Source organism: Bubalus bubalis, chromosome 3, assembly GCF_019923935.1.
Source record: "Bubalus bubalis isolate 160015118507 breed Murrah chromosome 3, NDDB_SH_1, whole genome shotgun sequence".
In the NCBI taxonomy this organism is placed as follows: Eukaryota; Metazoa; Chordata; class Mammalia; order Artiodactyla; family Bovidae; genus Bubalus; species Bubalus bubalis.
This window is the reverse complement of record NC_059159.1, coordinates 43025060-43052586: the sequence shown is the minus strand read 5'-3', so window position 1 is coordinate 43052586 and position 27527 is coordinate 43025060. Positions and strand designations below refer to the sequence as shown.

The window sequence follows — 27527 nt, the reverse complement described above, 5'->3', positions numbered from 1 at the left end:
AAAAAAAAACAGCATCAAATTTAAAATATATTTTTTCTCTTTAAATCACTTTTTTTTTTTTTTTTTTTTTTTAACCATTCTTCAGGGGATACCCCAGGGAGAGAGATCCATGGCCAGCCCTGTCTCCTACTGCCATTCTCCAAAGTGAGGTTGGCAGTTTGGGGAGGGGCTGATTCCCCCAGAACACTAATACCTCTTTTATACAGGGTGGTGGGATGACGGACAGATGATCAGCCCCTCCCCTCCACTTTCTGGCACATAGGGAGAGCAGTTACACTTACAAATATATATATATATATATATGTATTTTTTTATATATGCCTATTTATAAAAATTTATCACACTTGATCAGAACTGTCCCCCACCCCCCCCTTTCAGTTGATCCCAAGGGAACCAGATTCTGGCCTTGGAGCCGTTCCCTGGGTCTTGCTCTCTTGATGCCTCTCTGGCCCTGGACCTGCTGATCAGTGTGAGGTAGAACTCAGCATTATCCATCGTGGTCTGCAAGGAACCAGCCAGCTGTTAAAGAGCAGGGCCTCTCTCCACAGCACCCTATGGGTTCCTGACCCCCACAAATCCTAAAGGATGAAGGGAAACACCTCCCACCCCACAAGTCCCTGGGGCCTGAGTCAGAGTCAGATCCTGTACTGCAGCCTCTCTTGGATTGCCGGATCACTTGCGCCTGCCAAAGATGGACTTCTTCCCAGGATTCTTGTTGCCCACACTTAAACCGATGAGGAGCCGGGCCTTCTCCTCCTCTTCCTGCTGTTGCATGTTGAGGTCTGATTTAGTTTCTAGTTTTCCCCGGACCTCAGACCCTGTTGCAGGCTTCAGCCTTAGCTTCTCTTTGATTACCTGATAGGTTAGACAGGAGTAAAAGGGAAGGTAAATATTAATGGGACAGGCAGAGTAAGTTAACTGGACCAAGTCAATATTTATTTAACTTACATGGACACACAATGGGGGCAATTCAGATTATTAAACGATCTCTGCTCTCAAGAAGCTTACAGTGTATTAGAACCCATTCTAAACATGAACTTATGTCAGTCCTCACTTCCCTAAAAATCAACAGTAGTTAACATATGAAACACTCAGTAGACATTCAATTTAACCATCTGAGCAAAGTCATGGAGAGGATAGAAATAAAAATCACTCCATTCACCTGCTCCCTTCCCATGGCTGCCTGCTAACACATACATGTTACAACAAAATGCCCCTGAGCAGAGGATCTGCTTGCCAGCCTCTGCTAACCAAACAGCCATGAACTCTGCTGGGATACCTGGGCAACCAGGGCTTTGCGGCTGTCCCTCTTGACAGCCATGGCAAAGTCTAGCCACGTCCATGTGTTGTTGTGGTACTCCAGACAGGGCAGCACCAGGTTAAGGTCACCCCAGTCCACACTGTTCTTCTCACCCTGCAACAGAAAGAGTGGGAGGGAAGAGAAGGGAAAAAAAATATATCGGCTGCCATTTTTAGTCCAAGCCAGTACTTGAGTCCACATCTGGTATCTTTCTGCAGCAGCAACCTACAGATACTGATACTGATTTCTCCCTATCTCAGTCTGGTACTGATTCCTAAGAGAATCCAGAGGGAATAGCACATTACCCACAGACCACCTTCACTATCTATTTTTAATCTCTGATCTTATCTGGTACCCTTCCCATACTGTTCTAAGAAAGTGCTGGGAAAGGGCAGACCTTGTAGCTGACGCACAGTGGAACCTGTGGGATCTTTATATAGATGAAGGAGTTGTTCATGGCAGCTCGCTCTTTCATCTTGTCAATATCATCGACAGGGTGCTAGGAAAGGAAGGAAAGAAGTATGTACCCCTCAAGCCATCACAAGAAATTCAGGACCCCAAACATCTCCAACTCCTTTCATCCCTGGAGTAGACTCAAAAAGAAACAGAAGAAATCCCCAGCCGGGCCAAACAGAGTACCCCAGGACTCGCCCATTTTCCTATTATCAGGGGCATGTCCGGTACCTCAGGTGCTTTACGAAATGACCTTCTGACCCCAGAACTCCGATTCAAGCCCTGTGCCACACCCTTCCCAGGGCCCAGTGGTGCTGTATCATCTGTTGCAATCAGCTGCCGAGGCTTCACCACTGGTATTCCTACAAAAAAGCAAGTACACTAGCTGTTGTCCTCCTTCGGAAGCTTCAGCCGTCTCTGGGGCTGTGACCCCAGTCCTCTGGAGCTCCCCATTAAAGTTCTCACCAGTAGTCACCAGTTTGGACTTATCTTCTTCATCACCAACCTCATCATCTTCCACACTTCGGCCAGGAAAGAAAAAACCCATTATTCTATGGAAGAACTGGTGTGTCAGCTGGATGGTGAGAGGCACCACATTTACCTAAAGAGGAAAAAGGCTGAAGAAGCAATTAAGCTCAGACATCATCCCTCAGTTTACCTACCCCTAATGTAACAATGCACAGATAGCATTTAACTGCCTTTTGTTCCTGGGTCCCCAAAGGAGTGTTTACTAACCTCAAAGTGCTCCTTAACAGAAATACCCCCAACTGGGGGCCGGACTTTGCTAAAGAGGCGAAGGGCCAGTTGTCGTCCAGACTGGCAAGAACTCTGGGGCCGCAGGACTACCTGTAGGAGAGACAGTGATAAATCAATCCACAAATCCTCTGCAGACTGAGAGAAGCAGCAATGGTCTTGCTAAGCTAGGCAAGTTTTCATCTCACATCACCACATTGTATCCCATAGTTGGGAAGTGTCATTGCAAATGCCCAGTGTTAGGAAGCCTGTAAATGGGCTAGGAATAGGAAACTAAGACTTACCTTATAGACAGCATTAGGGAGGAGATTGTTCATAGTGAACCAGCCCAACTCCAGAAGATGTTCTGCTGTGTCATCCGATTTATTCACCTATAAAGACAGATCCCAACCCCCCAATCCACTATAATAAGCCTTTCTCAGGAGCTTGCCAGAGGACTGCTACCTATATCATTTGTTTTCAGGTTCTACAAATGCTTTTGTTATGTCTTTCAATCTTAGACTCAACACACCCTCTAATCCAGTATTTCTAATGGGCACTGATGGCCAGGGCACTAAGTGCCAACAATACTTTCCAGTCCCTATGACATTAAGAAATGGTCTCAACACATTTCCAAATATCTCTAGGGGAGACGGAAGAATAATGAAGAACGTCCTGTCCTCCACGCCAAGGGTAACTGCAGGAAAGACGTATGCCATATAGAATTAATGATTCTATTCTAAGCTGGACTTGGGAGACTACTTTTCTCTGGCCATACAGAATAATTTTCTTCTTCAATGAGGGAAGCATTTGATCAAGCTCATCTGTATCTCTATTATTTACTATCACAAACAAATGTGTATGAGGGGTACTCTACTAATGTTTCTATCATTATTAATAACCACTCATACCACCATTAACAATCAAATAATAGTCTCTCCTTGTGAGTTAGACTCCTGAGAAAGGTCAATGCCTCTCAATACTGCTGTCTTTGTGTGACTGTATATACCCGATACCTTGCTGTAGAGGAACCGCTGCAGCTCCAGTTCAGCAATTCCTAGCTGTCCGTCTTCCTCGGTCAAGCGCCATCGTGCCTGAGCAAAGTAGAATTCGGTGCGGCGGACCACACTCACATCCTCTTGCTGCTTTCGCAGCTCCATCTTGTTGGCCTGCTGCAACTGGAAATCTTTAAAACACCTATAAAAGGATAGGAAGGTCAAAGCCAATACAGGCAACAGCATTTGGGCTAGAGGTGGAGTGGAGTGCCCTAGAATGATGCAGGAGGTAAACCCAGAGATGGACCTATTCTAGAACAACTGTTCCCTAAATATTTTCATTGGATTCATTGTTTCTTACATGCTGCCATGTGAGGACAAATACCATCTTCAGTTCTACAGCTTCTTGAAGTAAGCTGTTCCTACTAATAACCCCTGCGATTATATCTGCAATCCTGTTCCCTACTGATCAACTTCAAAGCATTTTATTTTTAGTTCAGTTGCACAGCATCATGGCCACAAAAATGATCTTTCTGAACTACTTGTTTTTCTTTTTCCTGAGGTACTCTAGTAAGGATCCTAAAAAAGGGCTCTCCTGTTCTCAACCTGTTGGCTAAGTCTAACAAGGCTCATTCAGGAAAAGGTGCCTGAACCTACTACATCAGCCTTCGATAACATACAGTAGACCTAAAGACTATCAGAACGCAGGCAAAAGAAACTGACTCCATCTTGGGCGCTGGAGAAGGGCATGGGGAGAATGCTGTGGCACCTGATGAGGATATTAAGCTCTTCACTTTCCAGCTGTAAGTTGGCCTTCTCCTGGTTTAGCTGCAACTGAAGCTTTAGGTTCAGGTCAAGCAGGTTCTCATTCTTGCTATCATCCTGCAAAGACTAGGGAGCCATAACAGGAGAAACTGAGAGATTGCCCATGTCTTAGGAGACCTCCCTACCCTCAGACTCCCTACTCCAAGAGACTACCTTCATGATAGAATACATCTGCTTTTCCAGCTGCCGTATCTGTGCCACATGCTGCCGCACTGCCTCCTGCAAATGTAATATGCTGCTGCGCTGCTCCTCAGGATTGCTAGAGATCTCGAGCTGGAACCTGACCCGCTGCTTCTTCTCACTGTGCTCCTAAAGGAACAGAAAAGGCAATGAACAAGAGACAAGCCTTGCAGTAACATAAAATATAGAGAGGAACAAGAAATGACCTCTTCCGGAATGTTCACCTTCATCTGTCACCGTTAGTAGCGAGAGTAAGGAGGAGGCCAAGACAAAAGATTTGGCAATGTGGATTTCACAATAAGCCAGTTCCACAGGGGAGGGACAGAGGTGGAAGTGGGGAGCAGTTTGGTGTTTTTCGAGGTAAGTGACTGAGTAAAGAAAAAATTGACCAAGAAAAACAAGGGACACTCAGACCTTTCCTAGATAACTAAAATTTCAACTGCTGCTGCTAACTAAAAGAGGATATATCATCCACCAGGCCCTTTTTCAGTCTGAAGCATGGCTTTTCTTACTGGACCCCAAATAAAACCACAAGGTCTGGGGGTTCCTCTGAAGCTAACTGGCATTCTATAACAGATCCTACTCACCTTCCGCTTGGGTTCTACATGGAGCAGCAGGTTATTGACGATGTCCAGGATCATAGCATATTGAGCTGGGTTGGTGGAGATTTCCAGCTCATGATGGATGAGGGTAAAGGTATCCACAGCCCCTAAATAATTGTTTGCAGCTGAATAAGAGAGTTTCTCCCTAAATTTCTATCCCATCTCCTAATCCATATCTTGAACCATGTCTGTTAATTAACCCCATAAAAGGGCTTGGTGAGATATGTTCATGGGTAGAAACACCTGCTTATTTCAGAATCAAACAATATGCATTCATTCCAGTTATTTGGTTTTTTTTGGCTGGGACTCCCGGCATGTGGGATCTTAGTGCCCCAACCAGGGATCAAACCTGTGCCCCCTGCAGTGGAAGCACAAAGTCTTAACTATGGGACCACCAGACAAGTCCCCCATTTATTCCAATCCTGTTCTTTCCTAGCAGAACTTAAAAAATAAAAAGCAAAGTGAAATGCTAATGCCCTGTGCATAGTGGGACTCTTAATAACACTACTGCCTCAAAACCACCAAGGAAATTACTTTCACAAGGTTCCTACTCCCCCCCAGAAGCTTTTCAAACCCTGAATACCTTCTTGCTTCTTCAGGAGATCTTCCTTTTCCTGGTTCTCAGGAACCTCAGGTGGCTTAATCTGTGTTGCCAGCTCAGGATCAATGTCATGGCTGTAACTAATATAGTACATTCTGCAGTTGCAGCGTGAAATGATCCTCTGGATTTGCTGGGCTTGCTGTGCCTCAGCTGGCTGGTTCCAATCTGGGAAGAGGTAGGAAAGAGACAAGAGGACGACATTCTCAAAAGAGGTATTTTAAGAGCCTCCCAGCTATGTGTGATGTCTAGGTAATTCCAGACACTTGCTTTCAATATAGCCTAACACAAAAATGGTCCTAATCCACATATATTAATCTTGTGTGTCTGCGTGCGTGCGTGTTCAGTTGCTCAGTCACATCTGACTCTTTTGTGACCCCGTAGACTGTAGCCCACCAGACTCCTCCGTTCATGGCAAGAATACTGGAGCAGGTTGCCATTTCCTTCTACAGAGGAATCTTTCTGACCCAGGAATTGAACCCATGTCTCCTGCACCTCCTACACTAGCAGCAGGAAGACTCTTTACCACTGAGTCACCTGGGAAGCCCATATTAATCTTAAGAATAAGTAAAGAAATGAGACCCCCTTCAGGATGCATGTCTGCTCCTCACCACATGATGGGGAAGAGGTGAGAACTGACCTGTGGTGGTAGTAACCATGCCTCCCACTGCCTGACCGCTCTCCATCAGCTCCTGCACAGAGTCCAAACTACGCTGCCGGTGCTCCTCAATATTCTTTACCTGAAGACAGAGAGATATAGGCATCTTTAACTCCTGGGGGGACCAGTAGCTTGTCCTGTCCAACTGGGTCATATATCTTCATAACGCAAGTATAACACTATTTAGACTTTCACTGCCTAGAACTGATGAATCTCCCAAGGTAAAAGACAAATGTCCCTCTCTCCTGGCTCAAACTACCCAAGCTCTCCAAACCCAACTTGAGTTACATTCACGTTTTGCCAGGATTCAGGCCAGAAAAATATGAGCTAGGTAAAAACCGAATCGTGTCCAATCTCACACCCATAAAGATGGCTGCTGCTAAGTCACTTCAGTTGTGTCCGACTCTGTGCGACCCCATAGATGGCAGCCCACCAGGCTGCCCCATCCCTGGGATTCTCCAGGCAAGAACACTGGAGTGGGTTGCCATTTCCTTCTCCAATGAATGAAAGTGAAAAGTCAAAGTGAGGTCAGTCAGTCATGTCCAACTCTTAGCGACCCCATGGACTGCAGCCTACCAGGCTCCTCCATCCATGGGATTTTCCAGGCAAGAGTACTGGAGTGGAGTGCCATTGCCTTCTCCATAAGGATGGCTACCATAAAAAAATGAGAAAATAAGGCAAGGATGTGCAGAAACTGGAACTCTGTGTACTGTTGATGAGAAGTAAAATGTTATAGCCAATATGGAAAACAGTATGGCAGTTCTGCAAAAAATGAAAAACAAGGACTTCTCTGGTGGTCCAGTGGTTAAGACTCCCTGTTTCCAATGCAGGGGGCATGGGTTCAATCCCTGGTTAGGGAACTAAGATCCTACATGCCACACAGTGTGGCCAAAAATTAAAAACAAACAAAAAAAATTAACAGAATTACTCTATAATCCAGCAATTCTACTTCTGAATATATACCCAAAAGAATTAAAGGCAAGGTCTTGAATAAAAATGTATACTCCCATATTCATAATAGTGTTATTCACAATAGCTAAAATATGGAAGTCACCCAAGTGTTCATCAATGGATGAGTGGAGAAATAAAATGTGGTATATATATACAATAGAATTCAGGTTTAAAAGGAAGGAAATTCTAACACGTGCTGCAACATGGATGAACCTTGAAGACAATATACGAAGTGAAATAAGTCAGTTGGTCACAAAAAGACAAATATATATGATTCCACTTACATGACATACCTAAAAATTTTATATATATATATATATACACATACATATATATAAAAGATATTTAAGAGCACTCAAAATCATAGAGATAGAAAAGAGAATGGTGGGTGCCAGGACCTGGGGGAAAGCAAAATGGGGAGTTACTATTTAATGGGTATAGTTTCAGTTTTACAAAATGCAAAGAGTTTGGGACATGGATAGTGATGATGGTTGTAAAACATTATGAATGTACTTAATACAACTCAACTATACATTTAAAATGGTTATGATGATAAATTTTATATAACGTTATCAATTTTTTTTGGCCATGTACATTGCATGGAGCTCTTTGAACCTGCACCCCTGCAGTGGTTTGCAGAGTCTTAACCACTGGACTGTCAGGCAAGTCCCTTTTTATCTTTTTTATGTTTATAAGTTTTATATTATGTATATTTTAATTACAATTTTTAAAAATGGAAAAAAATCACATCATGAGCAAAAAAAATTCATCAAAACAAATGACTTCCCACCCATTTTGGTATTCGTGTGTTTGTATTCTTGCTGTTTTCTGTCTTTGGATTGTTCTGACACTGTTGCCATGGGGGAAGGGAACTGAATCCTTTGGACTCTCTCTGCCAAGCTGAAGTCAAAGTGAATAGAATGAGTGATAACGAGAAGAACACAGACAATCTGCCAATTCACAAAAAAATTCATATAGGAATGGCAATATCAAAGTCCTTCCCACCTCAGCCAAGGACATTCTACTCTAAAGCTAATACCACAGTCTGAGAAAAAAAGAATTCCCTTGCAAAAGAAGGCATGCCAAAAGAACAAGAGGTCCAGAAAACGCCAGGAAGGGAGACCTTGCATAGCTCATCCTGCCTACCTCTGCATGAACAGCTGACATTTCCTCCGCCTATCTCCTGAGACTACGGTCAACAGTACTGCTTGCCTGAACTACAGCTGTAATATATCAGCATGCCCTCTCACACTATGATCAACCTGACCCTGATTCAATGCTTATTACCTCTTATATAACTTATACTTGGGGTTGAGCCTTAAGATCATTGGAGTAATAAGTACCAGTCAGGGAGAAGGGAAGAGGGGTTAGCTTTGTCTCCAGTGAGTAGAATGAAAAATGAAATTATCACGTTGGTCCCAATCAGATGTAGCTGGATCCAATAACTCATCTGAATGGACCACACCCAGCACAATGTGGACATTTAACACCTGTTAAGTAATCACAATGCAGAATAGTGGCCAGGTACATCTCATACCCATTAGAGCTCCCAATAAATTTGATGATAGTATATCCTAGAAATTACAGTGCAAACTTAGTTTTACCAAAATGCTGAAAATTTATAGCTTAGTCCCTGCCAACTGCTCACAATCTCACCTAACAAAAAAAATTACCTTAATATACAACTAAGACCTCCCCAAACATACTGACTTAAATAAGACTTTACTTCCATCTGAATGAAGCTTTGTATTTTTCAAAGAACTTTCTCTTTGATCCTTTCAACAACCTTGTGTGAGTGAAATATTAATTCAGTTTCACAAATAAAGGTGACTTGCCCAAGGGCTCATGGCTACTAAAACGGCAAAACTGAAATCATATCTCACATAATAACCTGCCTCCCAGACAAGCAGTCTTTCTATTCAACCTTACCGATTTTCTGAAACAACTAATCAACCATCTTCATGAGCGATCAGAGAAAGGGCAGCTAGAGAGCTTATTGAAAATTCCCAGACTTACTGCCTGGTTTTTTTGGCTGCCTACTGATAAGTATGATCTTATTAATAGTGGTCAGCAATCTCAAGTTAAAAAGTTGCAACTTATTTTATTCTTATGTTGGGAAATGAGAATTTCTCTTGCAATGAAATAGAATAAGTAGTATGAGATCTAAAAAAAAAGAAAAAGCACTATGTTGTCACAGATCACAAGCCAGAGACTGCATGGAGTTTCCATATTCAAGTGTTATGAGCCTCATTATTCTACAACCTGCTAGCAAAAGGTACTATCAAGGACCCTGCAAGCCATTTTGGTGAAAGGTGCCAACAATGGAGAACTGGAGAGATATCAGGCCTTCCCAGTCCTGCTGACTAACCTCTAACCAGAGCTGTGGGCCATCCTGCTCAGTGGGGCTGCTTTCAGTGGTGGCAAAGTACTGCATGCCATCTAGGATGCAAGTCCAGGAGGTCTTTTGCTTCAATGTGTCACCATACCAGGCTGGATGGTGTTGGCACTGGAGCAGCTGGGCTTTGGCAGCTGACACAATGACACAGCCTTCCGTCTCTGCTCCACGAAGAACCATCTATGCCAGAAACAGAAGCAGAGTCACAGCACAGGGGCCGGGAAGAAAATGGAAGGTTAGTCAAAGGACTGTACCAGTGACTACAGGTGGGTCTAATTCTGGCTTAGTGAGCTCTGCTGGCTTCTACTAATGGAAGCGATTATCCATTGATACCTGTTATTAATAAAAAGGATAGTGTTTTGGAGCTCTACCCACCTATTCTTATGTAGAGGTGGAGGGGGGCAGGTAAACACACATGATTATCATCTAGCCCTATCTTGGGGTACTCTAGTAAAGAGAAGGTACCTGGCAGTTGACCAGTTCGATAAGGCAGTTTCGGTTATATATGTCATCAGTCTGGCAGGCAGCAATGCCACACAACTGGTCACTCACACCTGACTCCTCTTCTGTGAACACTACGAACCTATCTGTCTCTTCAATCAGCTTCTTCAACATGTAGGCACCTGGCAGAGGAATAAGAAGGGGGGTGGAAAGCCACAGAGTCAAAGGAAAGAGAACACATCCAGGGCCAAACTCACCTTCTTTCAATTTCTCTAGAACATATTCTCCCCAACCTGCAACTCCAGCTCGGCCCACTCCACCCCTTTTGGGTAACAGTTGTCATTTCATTTTCCTTCAATTTTAATAAAAGTTACAGATTCCCAAGAGAAACTTAGAAACGCTATGTAAACGCTAGCATTTTTTTCTCTTAGGCATATCCACCTCTGAATTACTCTAGGATCTTTTTCCCTTCCATCGTGTTCCTTCTATTTTTCAGTTTATATATATTTTTTAATTTTTAATTTATGTTTTAAATTGAAGGATAATTGCTTTACAGAATTGTGCTGGTTTCTGTCAAACATCAACATAAATCAGCCGCAGGTATACATATGTCCCCTCCCTCTCGACTTCAAATTGTTTTAAATGCTAGTTGTTGGCCACTCCTTCCCACACACATCATTCCCTTGCCATCGGTGTCACTGTGTTCTAGCTCTGCTGCTTTCTCGGATCATGCCTTTAGATCGTCCACCTTCTCCCAGGTTTTAGAGATAAGTCTATCTCTTGAGGTCTCTCCTTGGCCTGTTCCCTGTGCTTTCTTCTAAAGTTTGTCCAACAATGGTAGGTTAAGAGCACTGTCTCCAGAATTAGACTAGCGTGCCTATGTTCAAGATCCTATCTCTGCCAATTACTTTGATGGTAATCTTTGGCAGTTGGCTTTAACCTGTTTCCTTGTGTGTAAAATAATAGTAACTATCTAATATGGTTTTTGAGAGAATTAAATGGAATAATATATAAAGTATTTTACAGGATACCTGCCACACAGTTAAGCATTATCTCCTGGGCATTAACTTTTAGCTCTATGCCGAAACTCCCAATCTCTATCTCTAAGCCTAAGCTTTTAGATCCTCATTTCCACCTGTTTTTTAGATGTTATCCAGATGTACTACTTGCACAACAAACTCAGCATGTCCAAATTTGAACTCAACAATCCTACACCTCCACAAACCTGTTTAGCCTCTGGCTTTCCTATTTCTGATATTATTGTTACTATCAAGTCACCAGGTCAAAGCATCAGTCAACTGTTCTCTCTTTCTCCATGTTCTAACTCCCTCTTCCAACCAGCTGCCAAATCCTACATATGTACAGATCACTTCTGTTCGTCCCCTCATCGCCACTCCCACTGCCTCTGCCTAGTTCAGGCGCTCCTGGCCTCTTGTTAAAATGCCGTAATGGTTTCCTCATTTGTCTCCCCCACCTCCGGTTACTTTCTCCCCAGCCCTCCCCAACACCACCACCAGATTTATCTTTCTAAAAGTAAAATTCTAGTGATGACACAGCCTATTCAAATCCGTCAGCAGTTCACTGCTGTTTCCTGAATAAGGAACAAAAACGCCCAAGCCTTGTGTGAAAGACCTTTGATGTTCTACCTGCAGCTTTCCTTTCCAGCATCTTCACCCTTAGCTACACCTTGTGCCAACCCAGACTGTTCACTCTCCTCTGAACATACTGAGCGTGACCAACTCCACTCCTGTTCAAGATACTCCCTTTGCTTTCAATGCCCTTTCTCCTCATTTCCACATGCTTAAACCATTCTAAGCCTTACTAAACCATACTAAGTCCAGCTCAACTGCTACTTCCTCAATAAACCCTTCCCTGACCATAGGACCTCCTTCACTACAGTTAAGAACTCACATAAGCTGTAAGTTCTCTCTAGTGGCACTCAGCATTTTTCACCTTGTCTTTAAACTCACCATAAACTTGCATTCCTCTGTACTTGTTACTCCCTCTCCCTAAAATGCCCTCTTCCTTTTCTTTGCCTATTAAACCTCTCAGTCATGTCCAACTCTTCTGCAACCCCATGGGCTGCAGCCCAACAGGCTCCCCTGTCCATGGGATTTCCCAGGCAAGAATACTGAAATGGGTTGTTATTTCCTTCTCCAGGGGATCTTCCTGACCCAGAAATCGAACCTGCATCTCCTGCACTGCAGGTGAATTCTTTATCACTGAGTCACCGGAGAAGCCCCTTATCAGTCTTACTCTCTTTTAAGACCCATCTCAATTATATTATCTTTTCTGTGAAGCCTTTCTAGACTTCCCTATGCTCATTTAAATACTTTCTTCTTAAACATTCCTACAAAGCATTTTCATGACTTATTTTTTTTGGCTGCACTGCACGCAGGATTTCAGTTCCCTGACCTGGCAAATCCACGCCTCCTGCAGTGGAAGCACGGAGTCTTAACCACTGGACCTCCAGGAAGTTCCTCACGACTCTTAGTTTCAGAACTTCCCCTCATCTTTACAATTCTAATGTTTAGGGTCACATGTCTAGTACATTACAAACCGTCAGTAAAGCTAAAAAGTGAATCCATGAATGAATGAGTGATTGATTCAGTGAGTGAATGAACTAATCTTAGCTCAAAGATGATAAACTTGTGGAGGCAAGTAGAATGTCATATATATTTCTCGCTAAATCCAGTACAGTGCTTTGTGCCTATGAGGTATTCAAAAAATATTTATTGACTGAACAAATTCATCAAAACAATAATTCTCTAATTCTTTGTTTCTTCTCCTTAGTCATTCTGACTAAGTCATCACTCCTTCCTGATCCTCTTCTCCTGGCCAAAGGACCAGACCCTTTTTTCTTTTTTGCCAGAATCTTAAGTTTCCTGACCAGGGATCGAACCTATGCCCCCTGCAATGAAAGCATGGAGTCTTAACCACTGGACCACCAGGGAAGTCCCATAAACCAGACCTTTTAATGCCCACCTGGCACTGCTATGTAAGACTTAGGTGGCCTAATATGGAAAAATAACAGTTTCATCTCTACACACAGATTGAACCACCCAGAATTAGTCCTTCTCAAACTCCTGTTCAAGCCCACATACATATTCTAAACCTAACCCTTCAGAGTCTTCTCTCCCAGCTTACCTCCTGAAGACCCCTTATCAGGCTGTCCACTGAAGCTGGGAGTGCTGACAGGAGGTGGGGTTGGGGCACTGGAAGGAACACTCTGCTTTGGTTTTTTGGCTGGCAGGTGGGGATCAATCTTTAACCCCTTCAGGGCCTCAGTAGAGAGGTTACGTTTGAGCACAGCCGCCTTTTTGTAGCCATCATATAAACCAAAGGCGATGTCCCGATTGGTGGTTGTCCAGGAAGCCCGTAAATCTACCAAGTGCAGCTGATGTGTGTGAAAGGCAGAATCCCCAACTCGAGTAGAGGGCTCCTAGGAAACAGGGAAAGGACCTCAGAGTTGCATGGAAATTCCCACCATTCCTCCTGAACCACAAATGCAAAGATAACAAACATGCTTCCTGAATAACAGACCTCTTCTGAATGATACAAGACGACTGAGTGAACGAAAAACTACGTGGGCTTAGTGTATGTATTATATTACACTCGTGACTATATCCACTGTATTTTAAACACAGTTTTCTTGTTTGTTTGTTTTTAGTCACTAAGTTGTGTCCAACTCTTTTTCGACCCCCATGTGCTATATATATAGCCCACCAGGCTCCTCTCTCCATGGGATTTCCCAAGCAAGAATACTGGAGTGGGTTGCCATTTCCTTCCTCAGGGGATCTTCCCGACCTAGGGATTGAACCTGCATCTCCTGTACTGCAGGCGGATTCTCTGCCACCGAGCCACTGGGGAAGCTCTACCCACTGTATTTTAAATGACGCAAAAGAATTTCATCTTAAAATCCTTCCTTAATTGGGGGCAGGGGAGGGACCACCAAATAAAGCACTAGTGGAAAAAAAAAAGTTTTACTCTATTTCCTGAAAAGCAAGAGACTATCTTTAGAAAGAGGGGAAAAAAACTTTCAGAAAGAGGGGTGCACATACTAGTGAATATATCATAAACAAACAACATAGATGGAACCTAGTTAGGAACATTACCCGGGACTTAACCTAAAGCCTACTGCTATGAACTGAATTGTGTCCTCACACCAAATTTTTATGTTGAGGCCATAATCCCCAATGTAATATAATGGGGATTATAAAGATGGGGACTTTAGGAGGTAATTAAGTTTAGATGGGGTCCTAACTAGGGTGGGGCCCTCATGACAGGATTAGCGTCATCACAAGAAGAGCCATCAGAGAGCTTCCTTCTTTTCCTGGCTGGTGAGGTCACAGTGAGAAGGCAGCCATCTGCAAGCCAGGAAGACAGCCCCCACCAGAACCTGACCACGCTGCCCGGCCTCCAGCAGTGAGACAAATTTCTGCTGTTTAAGCCCCTCTGCTTACAGTATTCCGTTATGGCAGCCTGAGCAGACTTAGATAGCTACTGATACAAGCAAGGTAGTAGAGTGAATGTGTCAGGTGGTACCTCCTCGGCCGTGCGACTGCTGTGCCGTTGGTAGGTAAGGGAGGACAGGCTCAGTAGGTGGGTCTTTGTTACCAAGGGATCAAGGCAGTGGTCAGCATTCTCTTCAGCGGGCGAAGCCATCAGGTGGACAGTCGCCTGGCTTAGGTCACTAACCATCTGGGTCACACTCCAGTCAGAGATGAGGCGCCGCATCACTGTGCCCGCTGAGGAGAGGAGGCACACAGGGCCCATACAAGCCAGCACAGAAGGCCAGTGTGGGGCACAGAGAGAGGCAGGGGGGCACTGAGGAGCAGGATGGGGGACAGGCGCAGAGAGACAAGGGAGCCTCTGGTCTCACCTTGAGGTATCAGCCGCTGAGTTCCCCGAGTGAAGATGTGGCCCTGACTGCACTCAATCTGGACGCCACGCTGCTGGGCGAATGAGGCCCAGTAATGCACCTGGCAACAAGAGAACGTAACACTGAACCGAGGACGGCGCCAGGGAGGTGACTCAGAGACCCAGTGAGGGAAAACAAGAAAACTGGAGAAGTGGACAGCTGTCAGCAGCGCCATCAGAGCTGACCTGCAGCTGGGGAAAGAGCGCGGTATAGGAAAGTTGCTTGTAGTGCTGGCCGAGTTTCTTCTTGCTGGGTTTCAGGTTGTTGAAGAGCTTTCCCCTACAAATAGGCCTTGTGACACTAGTCCAAGTTGCCCAGAAGTTCTGCATCCAGCGCAGGGTGCTACTATACAGCAGAATCCGGGGCTGGGATATCGCTGCAAAAGAAATGATAGACATTTCCCAGCTGTGGTTAAAACTCAGATGAAAGGACTACCCTGGTCGTCCAGTGCTAAGACTCTGCACTCCCAATGCAGGGGGCCTGGGTTCAACCTCTGGTCGGGGAACTAGAGCCCATATGCTGCAACTAACAGTTTGCATGCCACAGGCCTCAACTAAAAAATTTCACAGGCCATAATGAAGATTCTGCACGCCAGCTTAGACCTGGCACAGCCAAATAAATTAAGAAAACAAAAAATGAAGCTAAATCCTTTCCTAGCTTCGGGTTTTTTTTTTTTTTTTTTTAAATTCACTTGTTGAAGGGCTTCCCAGGTGGCACTAGTAGTAAAGAACCTGATTGCCGATGCAGCAAACTCAAGCGATGTGGGTTCAATCCCTGGGTCGAGAAGAGCCCCTGGAGAAGGAAATGGGAACCCACCCTGCTATTCTTGCCTGGGAAATTCCATGGACAGAGGAGCCGGGCAGGCTGTAGTCCTTGGGGTGGCAAAGAGCTGGACACGACTGAGCACACCACACACTGCTAAAGCACTAGCTCCCAGTACTTTCTTTTTTTTCATTTTGGCTGTGCTGGGCCTTCAGCAGCACAGGGGCTTCACTGCCCCGGCATATGGGATCTTAGTTCCCTAGTTACAGATCAAACCCATGTCCCCTGCATTGGAAGGCAGACTGACAACCACTGCACCACCAGGAAGGCCCCCAAGCTTCAGATTTCAGAGGTTTAAAAACCCCAATGGCACTCAAGCCTCACACTCTCCAACACTCTCTCCTTTCAAAGACCCAAGAACTCTACTTCTACCAACCCTCTTCCAAAAAGAATCCTAACCCCAAAGCTCCCTTGCTCTTTTCTGACCCCCTCTCCAGAGGGTCAAGCTGAAGTCCTCAGTGTCTAAGCTCATCCTCCCAAGCCCTTCCTCCCCATTGCCCCAGACCCAAGCCTCACTTCCACTGTGCCGAGTCAGATCCATCTTGATGGAGAGATTGAGGTTCTCAGAGCGAAAGGCCCGGTAGGAGTCATGGAACTGGCCCAAGGGCACCTCAGGCAGGAACTCTGGGGCCCGCAAAGTGACACTATGGTGATCATGGGGGTTCCCGTGACACAGCCACTGCAGGTCCAGGGTCATGCAGAGGTCAGGCAGGTGAAGGAAGCAGCAGTCGTCATACCTAGCTCACAACACAGCCCTGGTCACCAGCAGCCCCTTGGCTCTCCCCATCTCCCCCACCCCTGAGTCCCACACACTGTCTGAGGCTCCATCCATTACTTCACTCACTTAGAGGCTGTTCTCACGTTGATATCCAAGTCACCCTTGAAAACAAACTGACCGGGTTTCCAGTGAAAAGACAGGTGGTTCCATTCCCAGTGCATATTTTCAGTTGTGTTGTATGGATCCTGTAATCACCCCAAAAACTTGGTGAGATATAACTAAGCGTTATCACCTCCTCCTCCCAAATCAGTGCTTTTCTCTCTTCCCCCATATGCTGTACAAGCGCCAATCCTACCATCCTCAGAAGAAAACAGCTCCTCTGGACCCCTCACCTCAGTGGCCAGCTGGTGCAGGTTGGCCTGTTCAATGTCCATGTGCCAGTCCCCGTGGAACAGAAGACGGCTCTTGTCCCACCAGGGCAGGGGTGGACTGGGGTCAGCTGAGGGCTTGGTCAAGAGGTCCACACACTGGCCAATCAGTGTCCATGCTGGATCCCAGCACGGGCCCCATACCACGGTGTACTGGAAGATTTCCGCTGGGGCAGAGGAGCACAGGACGCAGCCTGTTATACACTTTCACCCCTCTCTTTGGCCTTTACTCCAGAAGGGCCTCAGCTCATCTCCCACCCCAGCCATCACCACCATCTCAGTCAAATCATCTGCCCTCCCCTACTCACAGTGGAAGTCGTGATAGAACTTGAGTGGGGGCATGTTCCTCTCGATGGCCACGTTGCCCCAAGGAAGCCCCAATGGCAGGATCTGGCGCCGCCGAGAGCAGGGCTGACCGCTCTGCTCAGTGCCCACCAGTCGACCCATCAGTCGCCAGTCACGGATCTCAAACAAGTACCGGGGATAGTCTCTTATCCGCACTGTCAACACAGGGAGGACACACAGTGGCTACCCAGGAAACTGAGCACTCGCAGGCCCTTCTTCCCCCTGCCACTAATTTTACATCTATTTCACAAAGTCAACTGAGAGAATAAGAGCTGGCAGTTGGCAGCAAAGCCAAAAAAAGGGCACGGAGACCTTGAACAGAGAGTGAGGGGGATAACGCTGAGGTCCAAGAGCCGCACCAACCCTGAAGATGATTGTGTTAGCTGTGCCCCTGTGTTCAGCCAAGCGGTTTCAGGGTGAAATTCAGGAACAGGGAAAAGGAAGAGGAGTCCACCCATCCCACTCCACCCACGCCCAAAACGGCCGCATTTCCCAATATAACTGAGCTCCTCTGTAATTGCTCAAAGAGCTTCCTGGAGCACCAAGGGCAAACCCTGGGCTCTGCAAATAAAGAAATGTTACTTACCCAGAAATGTCTTGACGCTAAACTTGAGCATCCTACACCACTGAATGACAAGATCTATTCCCTCAGCAGGGAAAGGGCTGCCTGGATCAAGCTCTCGAACCTGCTCTAGCACACGCTCAGGACCGTGGAAGGAGGCATCTGCCAGAGCCACCAGTTCCAGCCCTGCCAGGCTCCAAGTGAGCAGTGCCCGGCGCATGGGCGTGTTGCCATAGAGACGACGGGAGCGCTGGATGTAGATTTCGATGTTTTTATGTTCCAAAGAGGCATACAGCTCCTCGATTTTGCGGGCAGGCAGTAACTCCCCGTGCTGCTTCCGCAGGGCGGCCACTTTGGCATCCAGCAACTGCAGCCTTTTGGCACTCTCCTTACTTTCATCCTTCATCAGCTCGTAGTTATCACGAAGTTTCACCTCAAAAATGTCATCCAGGAAAACCCATGAGAAGTGCTGGACCTTCAGGAGTATATCAGGTGGGAGTGGGGCAGAGCTGGGAGAAGCCTGAGAGCGAGACCCTCCGTGCAGGCCCTTCAGCCACTTCTGAACTCCCACGGCCTCGTCCAGAGTCCTCGAGAAATCATACTGATAAGGAAACTCCACGGAGACTGAACCCAGGGAGAGGAGCCACACACGGTTCCGGAGCGTCTGCAGCCCAGGGAAGGGGTTCCGGTGAAGGATCATTTCCTCCAGCTCGGGGAGCAGCTGCACCTCCATCTCCTTGAAGCTGAAGATGCTGTTGCCATCGAAGCCCGCAGCCAGCTCTGGGCAGTAAGCCTGCAGTGAACCCCCGTGCCGGCTCAGGGACACACTCTCGGCAGCCAGGGTAATGAACCTGTCCTCAGCTACAAAAGCTGTCAGCTTGGCTGTGCTCACCTCCAGCGTCAGGTTTAGCAGCCGCTTTGGCGGGGAGGACTCTGGGGGACAGCCTTCTGGCTCAGAGGGGGTCGCTGCAGTCTCTAGCTCAACAAGGGGAACAGTCTCAGGGAAAAGAGTGGTTCTTAGTAGGTCTCGGCACTGCAGGGTGGCCAGCACATGCTGGTACAGGTACATGTGATCTGGGGGGCTCCAGAGTAAGGTCAGCCCTGAGCCACACTGAACCTTTACAGAACAAGAGGAAAGGACTGATCGATTACCACATCCTAGAACATGAGAGATGCAGGAACTATTATATACATGCACAAGAACTGTCTCTACTCAGAAGTCTTTCCTGAGCAACCACATTAATTACCCCCTTGCTTTGCTCCTCTTTGCACTAGTATGCTGAGCTAACAGTTCCTACTTATACTTACAAGCACTTACTCTTTTTTTAAGTTCTCCTCAACCGGATTCTAAATTGTCTGAGAGTAGAAGCCATTTAATTCTCTGGTATCTACCAGAGAATATCCAGTATACAGATGTACTCGATAAGTCATTTGGCTTTTATGTTTCTGCTCGTGAGTTACCTTTCCACAACAACCACCTTCTGTATAATAACTGCAAGAATCAACTGGAAAATGTTTCATGCACTGATTGTACCTTGACTTAATTCTTAAAAAGTACTGGTCACAAGTTCATATAGCAACTGACTTATGGGAAGGTATGCCTCAAAGAAGGGATTAGAGGAACTCTGTTAGCCTGAAAAACAAAGTCAATTGTCCATAGTTAAGCAGACAGAGAAAATTTAAATTCCAAGACCAAAAAACTCCTCTGAGTTCCAATCTCTGTAAAGGAAACTCTTCAGTTTCCAAAGGAAGTTGAAGTACGATAAACAGGGAAATATCTCACTCTCCTCCCAAGAGGACCCCATGTCCAACTGAAATGATACCCTGAGAAGAAAGGTACTGGGAAGCCTCTCAAAGCTTTCCAGTGCCTCCATCTTCAGATCTCTTCTAGCCTGTTGATGAGCTGAGTGCTTCAGTAAAATGCCACCAGGCATGACCTTTAAGAGCCCTTTACTTATATATATATCCGTATATCAGATATATGCACTGAAATCTTTACAGTTGAAATTATATGTCTGATATCTGCTTCAAATTAATCCCATAGTAGAAGGCAGGCATGACTGCTCAGAGTTTAGCTAAATGAGGTTGGTCCTAAGTTGGTAATTATTGAGGCCAGGTATGGTTGCATGAAAGTTCATATACTCTCTGGTTTTATATGTATTTTAAGTTCCATATTAAAAGATAAAAATGTACAACACAAGCCAGGGAAAAAAGACCAACCACTAGGCGTTACGTTTCTCACAGGTGAGTTTCACAATGTGACTCAAGACTGGAAAATGCTCTAAGCCAGGGAAAAACCAACCTGACCCCACCTTGCCATAGAAACATTACCTCTAGAGAGCGGATGCTGCTGTGATAGGTGACGGAGAGCATGGAGAAGCTGAGCACCGGAGTGGGGATGTCAGGAGCCTTACAACAGGGCTGCATCTTCTCTGTGACCGACTTCACCAGCGCAAGCACAAGTCCTTGAACACCCACAGTGGAGGTCTCAGCACTTCCCAGGACAGTCAGTGTGTCCAGCCGGATCTCAGAAGCACCTAACATCCAGAAACCATGTCAGGGCTGGTGCTTGGCTCTCAAACACCAACTTCAGTCCTCACTCTCCTTCCTTCCTTATTCCCTTCACTCTGGTTATCCTTATTCCCCACACTTTCCTAACCTAATTCCTCATGTTTTAGGGAAGTTTTTCCTTTCCCATTTTAACCTAACTACAGCTGGCAGGGCCAAAGAAGTACCCAAACTCCCACCAATTCCCCAGAGACATCAGTTTCTCTCTAGAACTAAATACACAAAGAAACAGAAAACTAACTGCATCTCCTTCTCCTGATCAGATATCAAAGCTGTTTTTTCTTATACACTTTGCTATCTGTAAGCCCTTAAGAAATATCAAGAAGCCCAACAGTTACGCAAGACCTTTTAACATTTCCTGCCTCTGACTTAGAAAATTTTCAAATAACTGATTTTATTACATGAGGAGCAGCAGCGTAATCTGCTTAGGTTACAAACTACCCACTTCAGTATAGTATACTGTATACTATACTGTATAACTACCCACTTCCTGTCCCACTTACCAACCAGGGCAGAAAGGGTGAACAAGTTCATGTCCTCCACCTTCAAGTCCACCTTCCACAGTAATGACACAGATTCCCCAAATGAGGATTCCCTAGAGACAGCTGACTTCCCAGACTGTGGACCCATCAAGGAGAAGATCCGAGACAGACACTGAGCGCAGGTATCTGATGCCTCCACCTGCAGTCCTCGGATGGTACAGTCAAGAAAGAGGGTATCTGACTGAGTGCTGGACAGGCCCAGAGGCTGGTTATAGCTACCCTAGAAAAGAAACAACAGGACTTCATCAGAAGCATGCCGACACACAGTTCTGTCATGCACAGGTGCACCATCTGCTGCCCAAATTGGTGTTCAGTGCTCTAGAGTGTGGCAGGATGAGCAAACTCTACAGGCTACTGTTCACCAAAGTCCCTACCTACCTGTAGTGTGAAGGAGTCCAGGACAAGCGCCTCACCCCAAACATGCATATTGGGTGGGTGGGGTGCTCTCTGAATATGGGAGTCACTGCCCACCCGCCAGCAGAGATGGTCCACAGTTAGGACGCCCCGTTGATGGATACTCTGTGGTCTCAAGTGCTGGTAATCTAAACACAGAAGGTGGGAGAGAGGACTTCTTTGGAGCCACAGTGGCCATCAACTGGGCCCAGCTCCACTAATGAACAAATTGTTCCTTTTCCATCGCAGAGCCTTACCCAGAGAGATGGAATTGAATCCCAAGGCAAAGGGCGGCGTATCTCCCAACTGAATGGAAACATTGACGTTGGAGATGGAGGTGCTAAAGATGATAGGTGCCAGGATTTGAGGAAAGGCTCTGTACGGGGACAAGACCTCATTGTCTGACAAGGAAAGAACTGCAACTTCCTATCATGTTACAGATTTCAGAAGCTCTCAAAAGGCAGGGTGAGTTTTGTTGTGATTCTTAGGAAAGGATGCAACTAGAAAAAGATTGAACTCATCAGCTTCCTCCTACTCCCAGTGATAATCCATAGAGACTTATGAGGTTGAACCAGATGAAATTGCTATTTTCATGTATCAAATAGTATATATCAAATATGGTGAATATCAGTATATCTTATGATTCAACTTAATACCACCAAGTAGCATTACTTACAAACCACTGACCTCTATGGGACACAGTGCAAGTACTACACACACAGACATGGCAGGCACCTTATAATCTAAGGCACATGAGATATTGATTATCTAAGTTCAGTTCAAGAAATATTCATTTTATATAATAAGGAACTGTGCTGGGCACCGAGGACATAAAAACAAAGAATTCTGTCATTCATTCTACTGCCAGAGTCTCATCTAACAGAAAATATAAAGCATGTTTGCTGTTAAGACTGGGCTGTTGAAACTGAGATTTAAAAAAGATCAAACAACTAAATACATATTTAACACAAGATGCCACTCTAGACCAAAAAATCCAAGAATCCACCTGATAAGACGGTGGTCGAAAAAGATTACACTGACCTGTCCTTCCTTTGCTTAAGAACAGATGAACTAGACTCCTGGGTTTCCAGTGCTAGCATGTGTAGCCAGTGAGAGAACTCCTGGTGCCGGTAATGAATAATACAAGTGTTCAGAACCAGGGAGGCTGAGAGGTCAATGGTGGTCACCTGGAAACAAGCACACCAGAACTGTGGGTTCAGGTTTTATTTTACATGCTCACGACTCAATGACATACGGGGAGAACAGAAAAAGGGATGATTCTCGGTCAACAGACCTGCACGTTAGCCTTGAGAGAGTTGAGGCAGACAATGCGCTGGCGGCTCTGGGACAGCAACAACCCATCTGGAAGGGCAAAGGGCAGATGAGAGGAGGACACGGAGAGGGTGAGAGGAAAGACTAGGAGAGGGTCAGGGGCGGGCGAGGAGATGAAAGAATGTCACCAACACTCGTTAGTTTCAGTACATTCCCAACTCCCCCTCCTCTGCGTCACTGATATTGAGTTAAGAAGACCAAGTAAGGCATTGGGGAAGTGTGTGACTGGTCCTCCCGTTCTCTTCTCAGTACCCCGACCCCACCCATGAACCTTTCAGAAGGAGTTCGGTGCTCATCTGTGCCACATCAGAATTTGCCGTGAAGCTTCGCAGGGGCAGCTGATCCTCATCACGGTGGTACAGGAAATGCAGCAGCTTCAATGTCCAATTCAGGTGCCTGGACCAGAGACAGAGTCTGGCTTAGAAATATGTGGGATGCTAGTCTTACTTCCTTTCCCCCTTCACACAAGCTCAGTGCAGCTACTGGGCTGGTTATGGAGACCCCAGCACACAGCTCCAACTATCACTCTCCACACTTCTGTGTCAGGAGAGACCTCACCTCTTTTGACTATTCATGGACAACACCACACTTGTGATCTCCATCTTCACTTTGACCTGGTCCGGCAGCTGCTGAAGAAGGTACAGGCCAGGCAGAGTTGGCTCAGCCAAGTCTTCTGTCACGTCTGAAAACACCAATAAATAATACAAAAGCCATCAACTCTTAACACTCAAGTCTCTCAATATGCCAATCCCTCTTCAGCTAAATGTTCCCACGTAAAGTAGGCTAGGCAAACGTCCAAACTTAGGCAATAAGGCCAAGATCCCAGGGATCCAGGCACCTACTGTACTTCCTTCTCCAGGGTCTAAAAAACAGTCTGGAGGACTTCCCTGGTGGCGCAATAGATAAGAATCTGCCTGCCAATGCAGGGGACACAGGTTCAACCCCTGGTCCAAGAAGATCCCACATGCCACAGAGCAACTAAGCCTTGCGCCACAACTATTGATCCCATACTCTAGAGCCTGCGAGCCACAACTAATGAGTCTGTGGGACACAACAACTGAAGCCCAAGTGCCTAGAGCCTGTGCTCAAGAACAAGAAAAGCCACCACAATGAGAAGCCTGTGCAATGTAACAAGAGAATAGACCCAGCTCTCTGCAACTAGATAGCTGGCATGTAGCAACAAAGACCCAGGGTGGATAAAAATAAAACAAATAAACGTAATAGTGTGTACATGTCAAAATAAATAACTAAAAAATAGTATGGAGAGCAGGTTATTATAATAAAAAGAATACGGACTTTTGGGCCAAATAATACAAACCCCGTTTTTATTACTGACTACCCATGTGATCTCAGTCAAGTTACCTAATCTTCCTAGGCACTTTAGTTTCCTCATTTGTGAAACGCTGAGGATTTAGTAGGGGGATGTGTACAAAACACAAAGTTCAGGCCTCATTTATGATAATTACTCACTAAATGTTCTTTCACGTACCACAAGCAAATGCCTTCTTTCCTCTAGCTATCCTCAAAGGCCAGGATTAAAGGCCACTGCAAATAACAAATCACACCTAAATGAGTGGTGAGACCACTATTTTTTTTTTCTACTTCCAAAAGAATGCCCAACAGGGAAGCTAAGAAGCTCACTGACTGGGACTTTACCTGAACAGGGAAGAGGCTTGGGGGCCAGGCCTGTGCCCTGGCGCAGCAGCTGACTGTGAAAGAGGCCCTCATGCAGTTCGGCATGGAGTGTCCACACATCCACCGTGATCGCCTTCAGCTGCCCGCTGCTGATGCCCACCTCGAGACACAGCTTTAGGGCAAGTGAGAGCTCTGCTAGACAGGTGTCCTCCTATAGGGAAGATAAGCCTCTAAGGTATGACTGTGTCGGGAGCTTGCGGTCAAAATGCTATGGTCTGGAACACATCCCTGAGGGAACCCCATAGCACACATAATCTAGAGTGCAAGTCCTGAGCGCCTTCGTATTTTATGCCCAGAAGAAAAACAAGGCATCTGAACGACTGTGACATACTCACCAACTGGCCGCTCTTTAGAACTTTGCTGTTGATCTGACTTAGGCTCACCTCACATTTCAGCCTGGGAAAGGAAAAATAAAAAGAGCACCTGGCCCCCTTCCTCATCATTTACCTTCAATCAAGCTTTGTTTGCTGGAAGGCACAAGGCAAGCAGAAGTGCTTAATCTTACTCTCTCCTCAAATTACACAGAATGAGAGAACTTGACACCTTAATAAGAAAGCCCTGATATCCACCCAGCCTGAAACAACTGTAAGGCAACAACAGGGTTACCGAACCTTCTTCTGCCCCATGCTTACCTCTTCCCATCACTATCCAAAAAAAAACTGCTTTCTCTGATCTGAATATGCCACAAGGACTCAGAAGTAGCCACCTTGAGGACCATGATGTTTATAGAATCTACATGAATGGAGAACAGCTGGAAGGAAGATGCAAAGATGAATGATAATTAATATCAAGGCAATGTCGTGCCTTTCCAATGGAAAAATAATGAAGCACCTCTTAGCATTATGCCTCAAGTACATTAGAAAAAGCCACCCATGACTCCAAAACCAGCCATTCCTACTTCAGTCCACGGAAGTGGGAAAGTAGCCTCACCTGGCAGATTTTCAGTAAGGATGGGCTGAAGGCCAGCTCCTTTTGGTGCGCCCCAGTACTCTGGGAGAACGGGGCAAACAGGCTAGAAACCTTCTGTAGATCAGTTCTGATACGTACTTCTCCAAAGCACAAGGCCACATAGTGTCTGTCCAGGAGAGAAATCTCACTGCCACCAGGTCCAAACCCCTTCCATACCAGTCTTTTCCCCTCCCTCATACCCATTTTCCCATCCTCCCTAAAAACAGCTCAAATCATGGAAGACAGTCTCAGAGTACTTATCAATATCTGCCTCACAAAACAACAGCTTCCAGGCTAACCCAGAGACACCATCAAGAACCTGCTTCCCTCCTTGGGCTGTGGGGCCTCTGTAAATGAATCTCAATATGCAAACCACAATCCCAAAACATTCCCCAAGAGGAGAGTGAAGAGATAAGAGTACTCACGGCAGATCATGGCTAAGGAGTTTGCTGGAAATCCACAGGCTATCGATTTCCTAAAACAGTGTGGGAGGAAGCTTTGTACACTGGCTGTTAGGTAAGCCCAGAGCAGTTTGACAGGACAAGAAAGGGTATAAGAAGAGGAGGAAGTGCGAGAGCCCTTCCACTATTCTCCATTCCATTTCCCCCAGCCTCTCTCCTCAGCACTATATCTTGTTCCTCTCAGTGACATTGGTTAGACTTTAATATTTCTCTCATGGATTTTTGCCATTTCCCCTTTTATATTAGAATGGTAATCTTTGTTATCTTTGGTCTCTGTGTTACTTCTTTATTTTTGTTCTGTACTTTACTTCCCTATTTTTTTTACATGCCCTGGACACCCTGTGCCTCAAAAGCATTTTTAAAAGAACTTGCATCAGTTCCAGTATTCTCAAATAGGCTCTAAAATCATCTTGGCAAAGGGATGGCAAGGCTGGGTTAACTAGGAAAGCCACCAGGATTTTTTAAAAAGGAAATTAGAAGTTGAAATTCAGCTAAATCAACCCACATACATTCCCCAGGAGTTTCCCAGGACTCACCACTGTTTGCTGGTGCTGCTGAAACTTAAGACTGACATTCTGAATCCAAAAAAAGGAGCCAATCTTTAGTTCCGCCTGCAGCTTCTGCTGACACCACTTGGTGGCCAACCGGACCACAAGCCACCTGCAGAAAAATCCTTGTGAGTTCACAGGACCCTCTCCCAAAGGGTGGCCACCCTCACCCCCTGCAGGTCTTAGAAAGCCTGGCAAAGGATCATGAACTGGAGGTGGATCTTCTGGGGCAATTCTGTCTCCCAAAACACCACTCTGTCATATACATTCAGCCACGCTGATCAAGACCCTAGCCCGAGTGTCCCCTCCACCCAAATGAAATCAGACGAACTAAGCACCGCCGTTTAAGTTGGAGACAAAGAAAGCAATCCCTCAAATCCTTAGGAACCTCAGAGGTAGAGAGAAGAGGTCCCAACAGGAGTTTAAGTCCAGATATCCATGTCAGGTGTGCCATCACACAACCCCCTAAAGGTCTCCTTCTCCGCCCTCCAGACAGGTGTCAGCGAGAAGGCAGTGTGGGGTCACATCCGGCCGGCTCCAGTGCCGCTCTCCCTGAGCAGCCAGACCTGTTCCGGCTCTCCAGGGCGAGGCTGCAGGTGCCCTTCGCACTCGGGGAAGGGGACATTCACGGGCATGCGGACGGGGAAAGAAAAACCACTATGCCGGGCCCCCTCCTCATTCACACCCCTATTCACCACCCAATCTCAGCATCTTCTCAGGCCTCGGCCGCTTGCTCAATCTCCCGGTTCTCCCGGTTGCCTCCAGCTAGCTCCACTCTTACGCCCCCGAGCGACCCCTCCCCTCGTCGCGCGCCTCCTCCCCGGCCCCTCCCCCTCCGCCGCCCGCGCAACTCCCCCCAACCCCCTCCCGCGCGCCTCTTTCCAGCGCGCCCCCTCCTCAGTCTCTCTTCCTTCCCTTCCCACCCCCTCCGCCACCCGCCGTGGCCGGGATCCCCTCACCGGGCTAGGAAGAGGGCGCTGAGCCCTAACAAAAGCAAGGCCAACAGCGCGGAGAAGAACAGGGGCATTCCGGCCCCGGCCCGGCCTGGCTCCGGCCCCGGCCCGGCCCGGCTCCGGCCCCCGCCCTGCCGGGGCGCCACCCCCTCCCGGCGCCC

At 46.3% G+C, this 27527-nt stretch overlaps 1 protein-coding gene across 4 annotated transcripts; it reads right to left on the bottom strand.

The window, feature by feature from the left end:
• Nucleotides 1-14: 14 nt before the first annotated feature.
• KIAA0100 (KIAA0100 ortholog) lies at nt 15-27527 on the bottom strand. 4 transcript variants are annotated; one of them, XM_025281000.2, is made up of 39 exons: nt 27373-27527; nt 26402-26525; nt 25830-25879; nt 25387-25531; nt 25089-25207; nt 24792-24852; nt 24418-24607; nt 23320-23443; nt 23033-23157; nt 22724-22791; nt 22471-22616; nt 21687-21805; nt 21415-21578; nt 20998-21256; nt 20258-20463; nt 17951-19043; nt 17328-17519; nt 16984-17186; nt 16718-16836; nt 16390-16610; nt 15237-15427; nt 15013-15112; nt 14676-14878; nt 13278-13572; nt 10155-10312; nt 9663-9869; nt 6326-6425; nt 5671-5853; nt 5073-5194; nt 4459-4614; nt 4250-4371; nt 3502-3682; nt 2791-2877; nt 2489-2599; nt 2219-2354; nt 1985-2115; nt 1698-1799; nt 1280-1414; nt 15-855 (listed from the first exon to the last, which is right to left on the bottom strand). In XM_025281000.2, the coding sequence occupies exons 1-39, from the start codon at nt 27438-27440 to the stop codon at nt 673-675; spliced, it is 6699 nt and encodes a 2232-aa protein (XP_025136785.2). In that variant the 5' UTR covers nt 27441-27527; the 3' UTR covers nt 15-672. The 4 variants fall into 4 exon arrangements, 3 of the variants coding, with proteins under 3 accessions (XP_025136785.2, XP_025136786.2, XP_025136787.2); XM_025281001.2 differs by lacking the exons at nt 15-855; nt 1280-1414; nt 1698-1799 and having other exon boundaries at nt 2219-2274; XR_003107990.2 differs by lacking the exons at nt 15-855; nt 1280-1414; nt 1698-1799 and having other exon boundaries at nt 2022-2115; nt 2219-2370.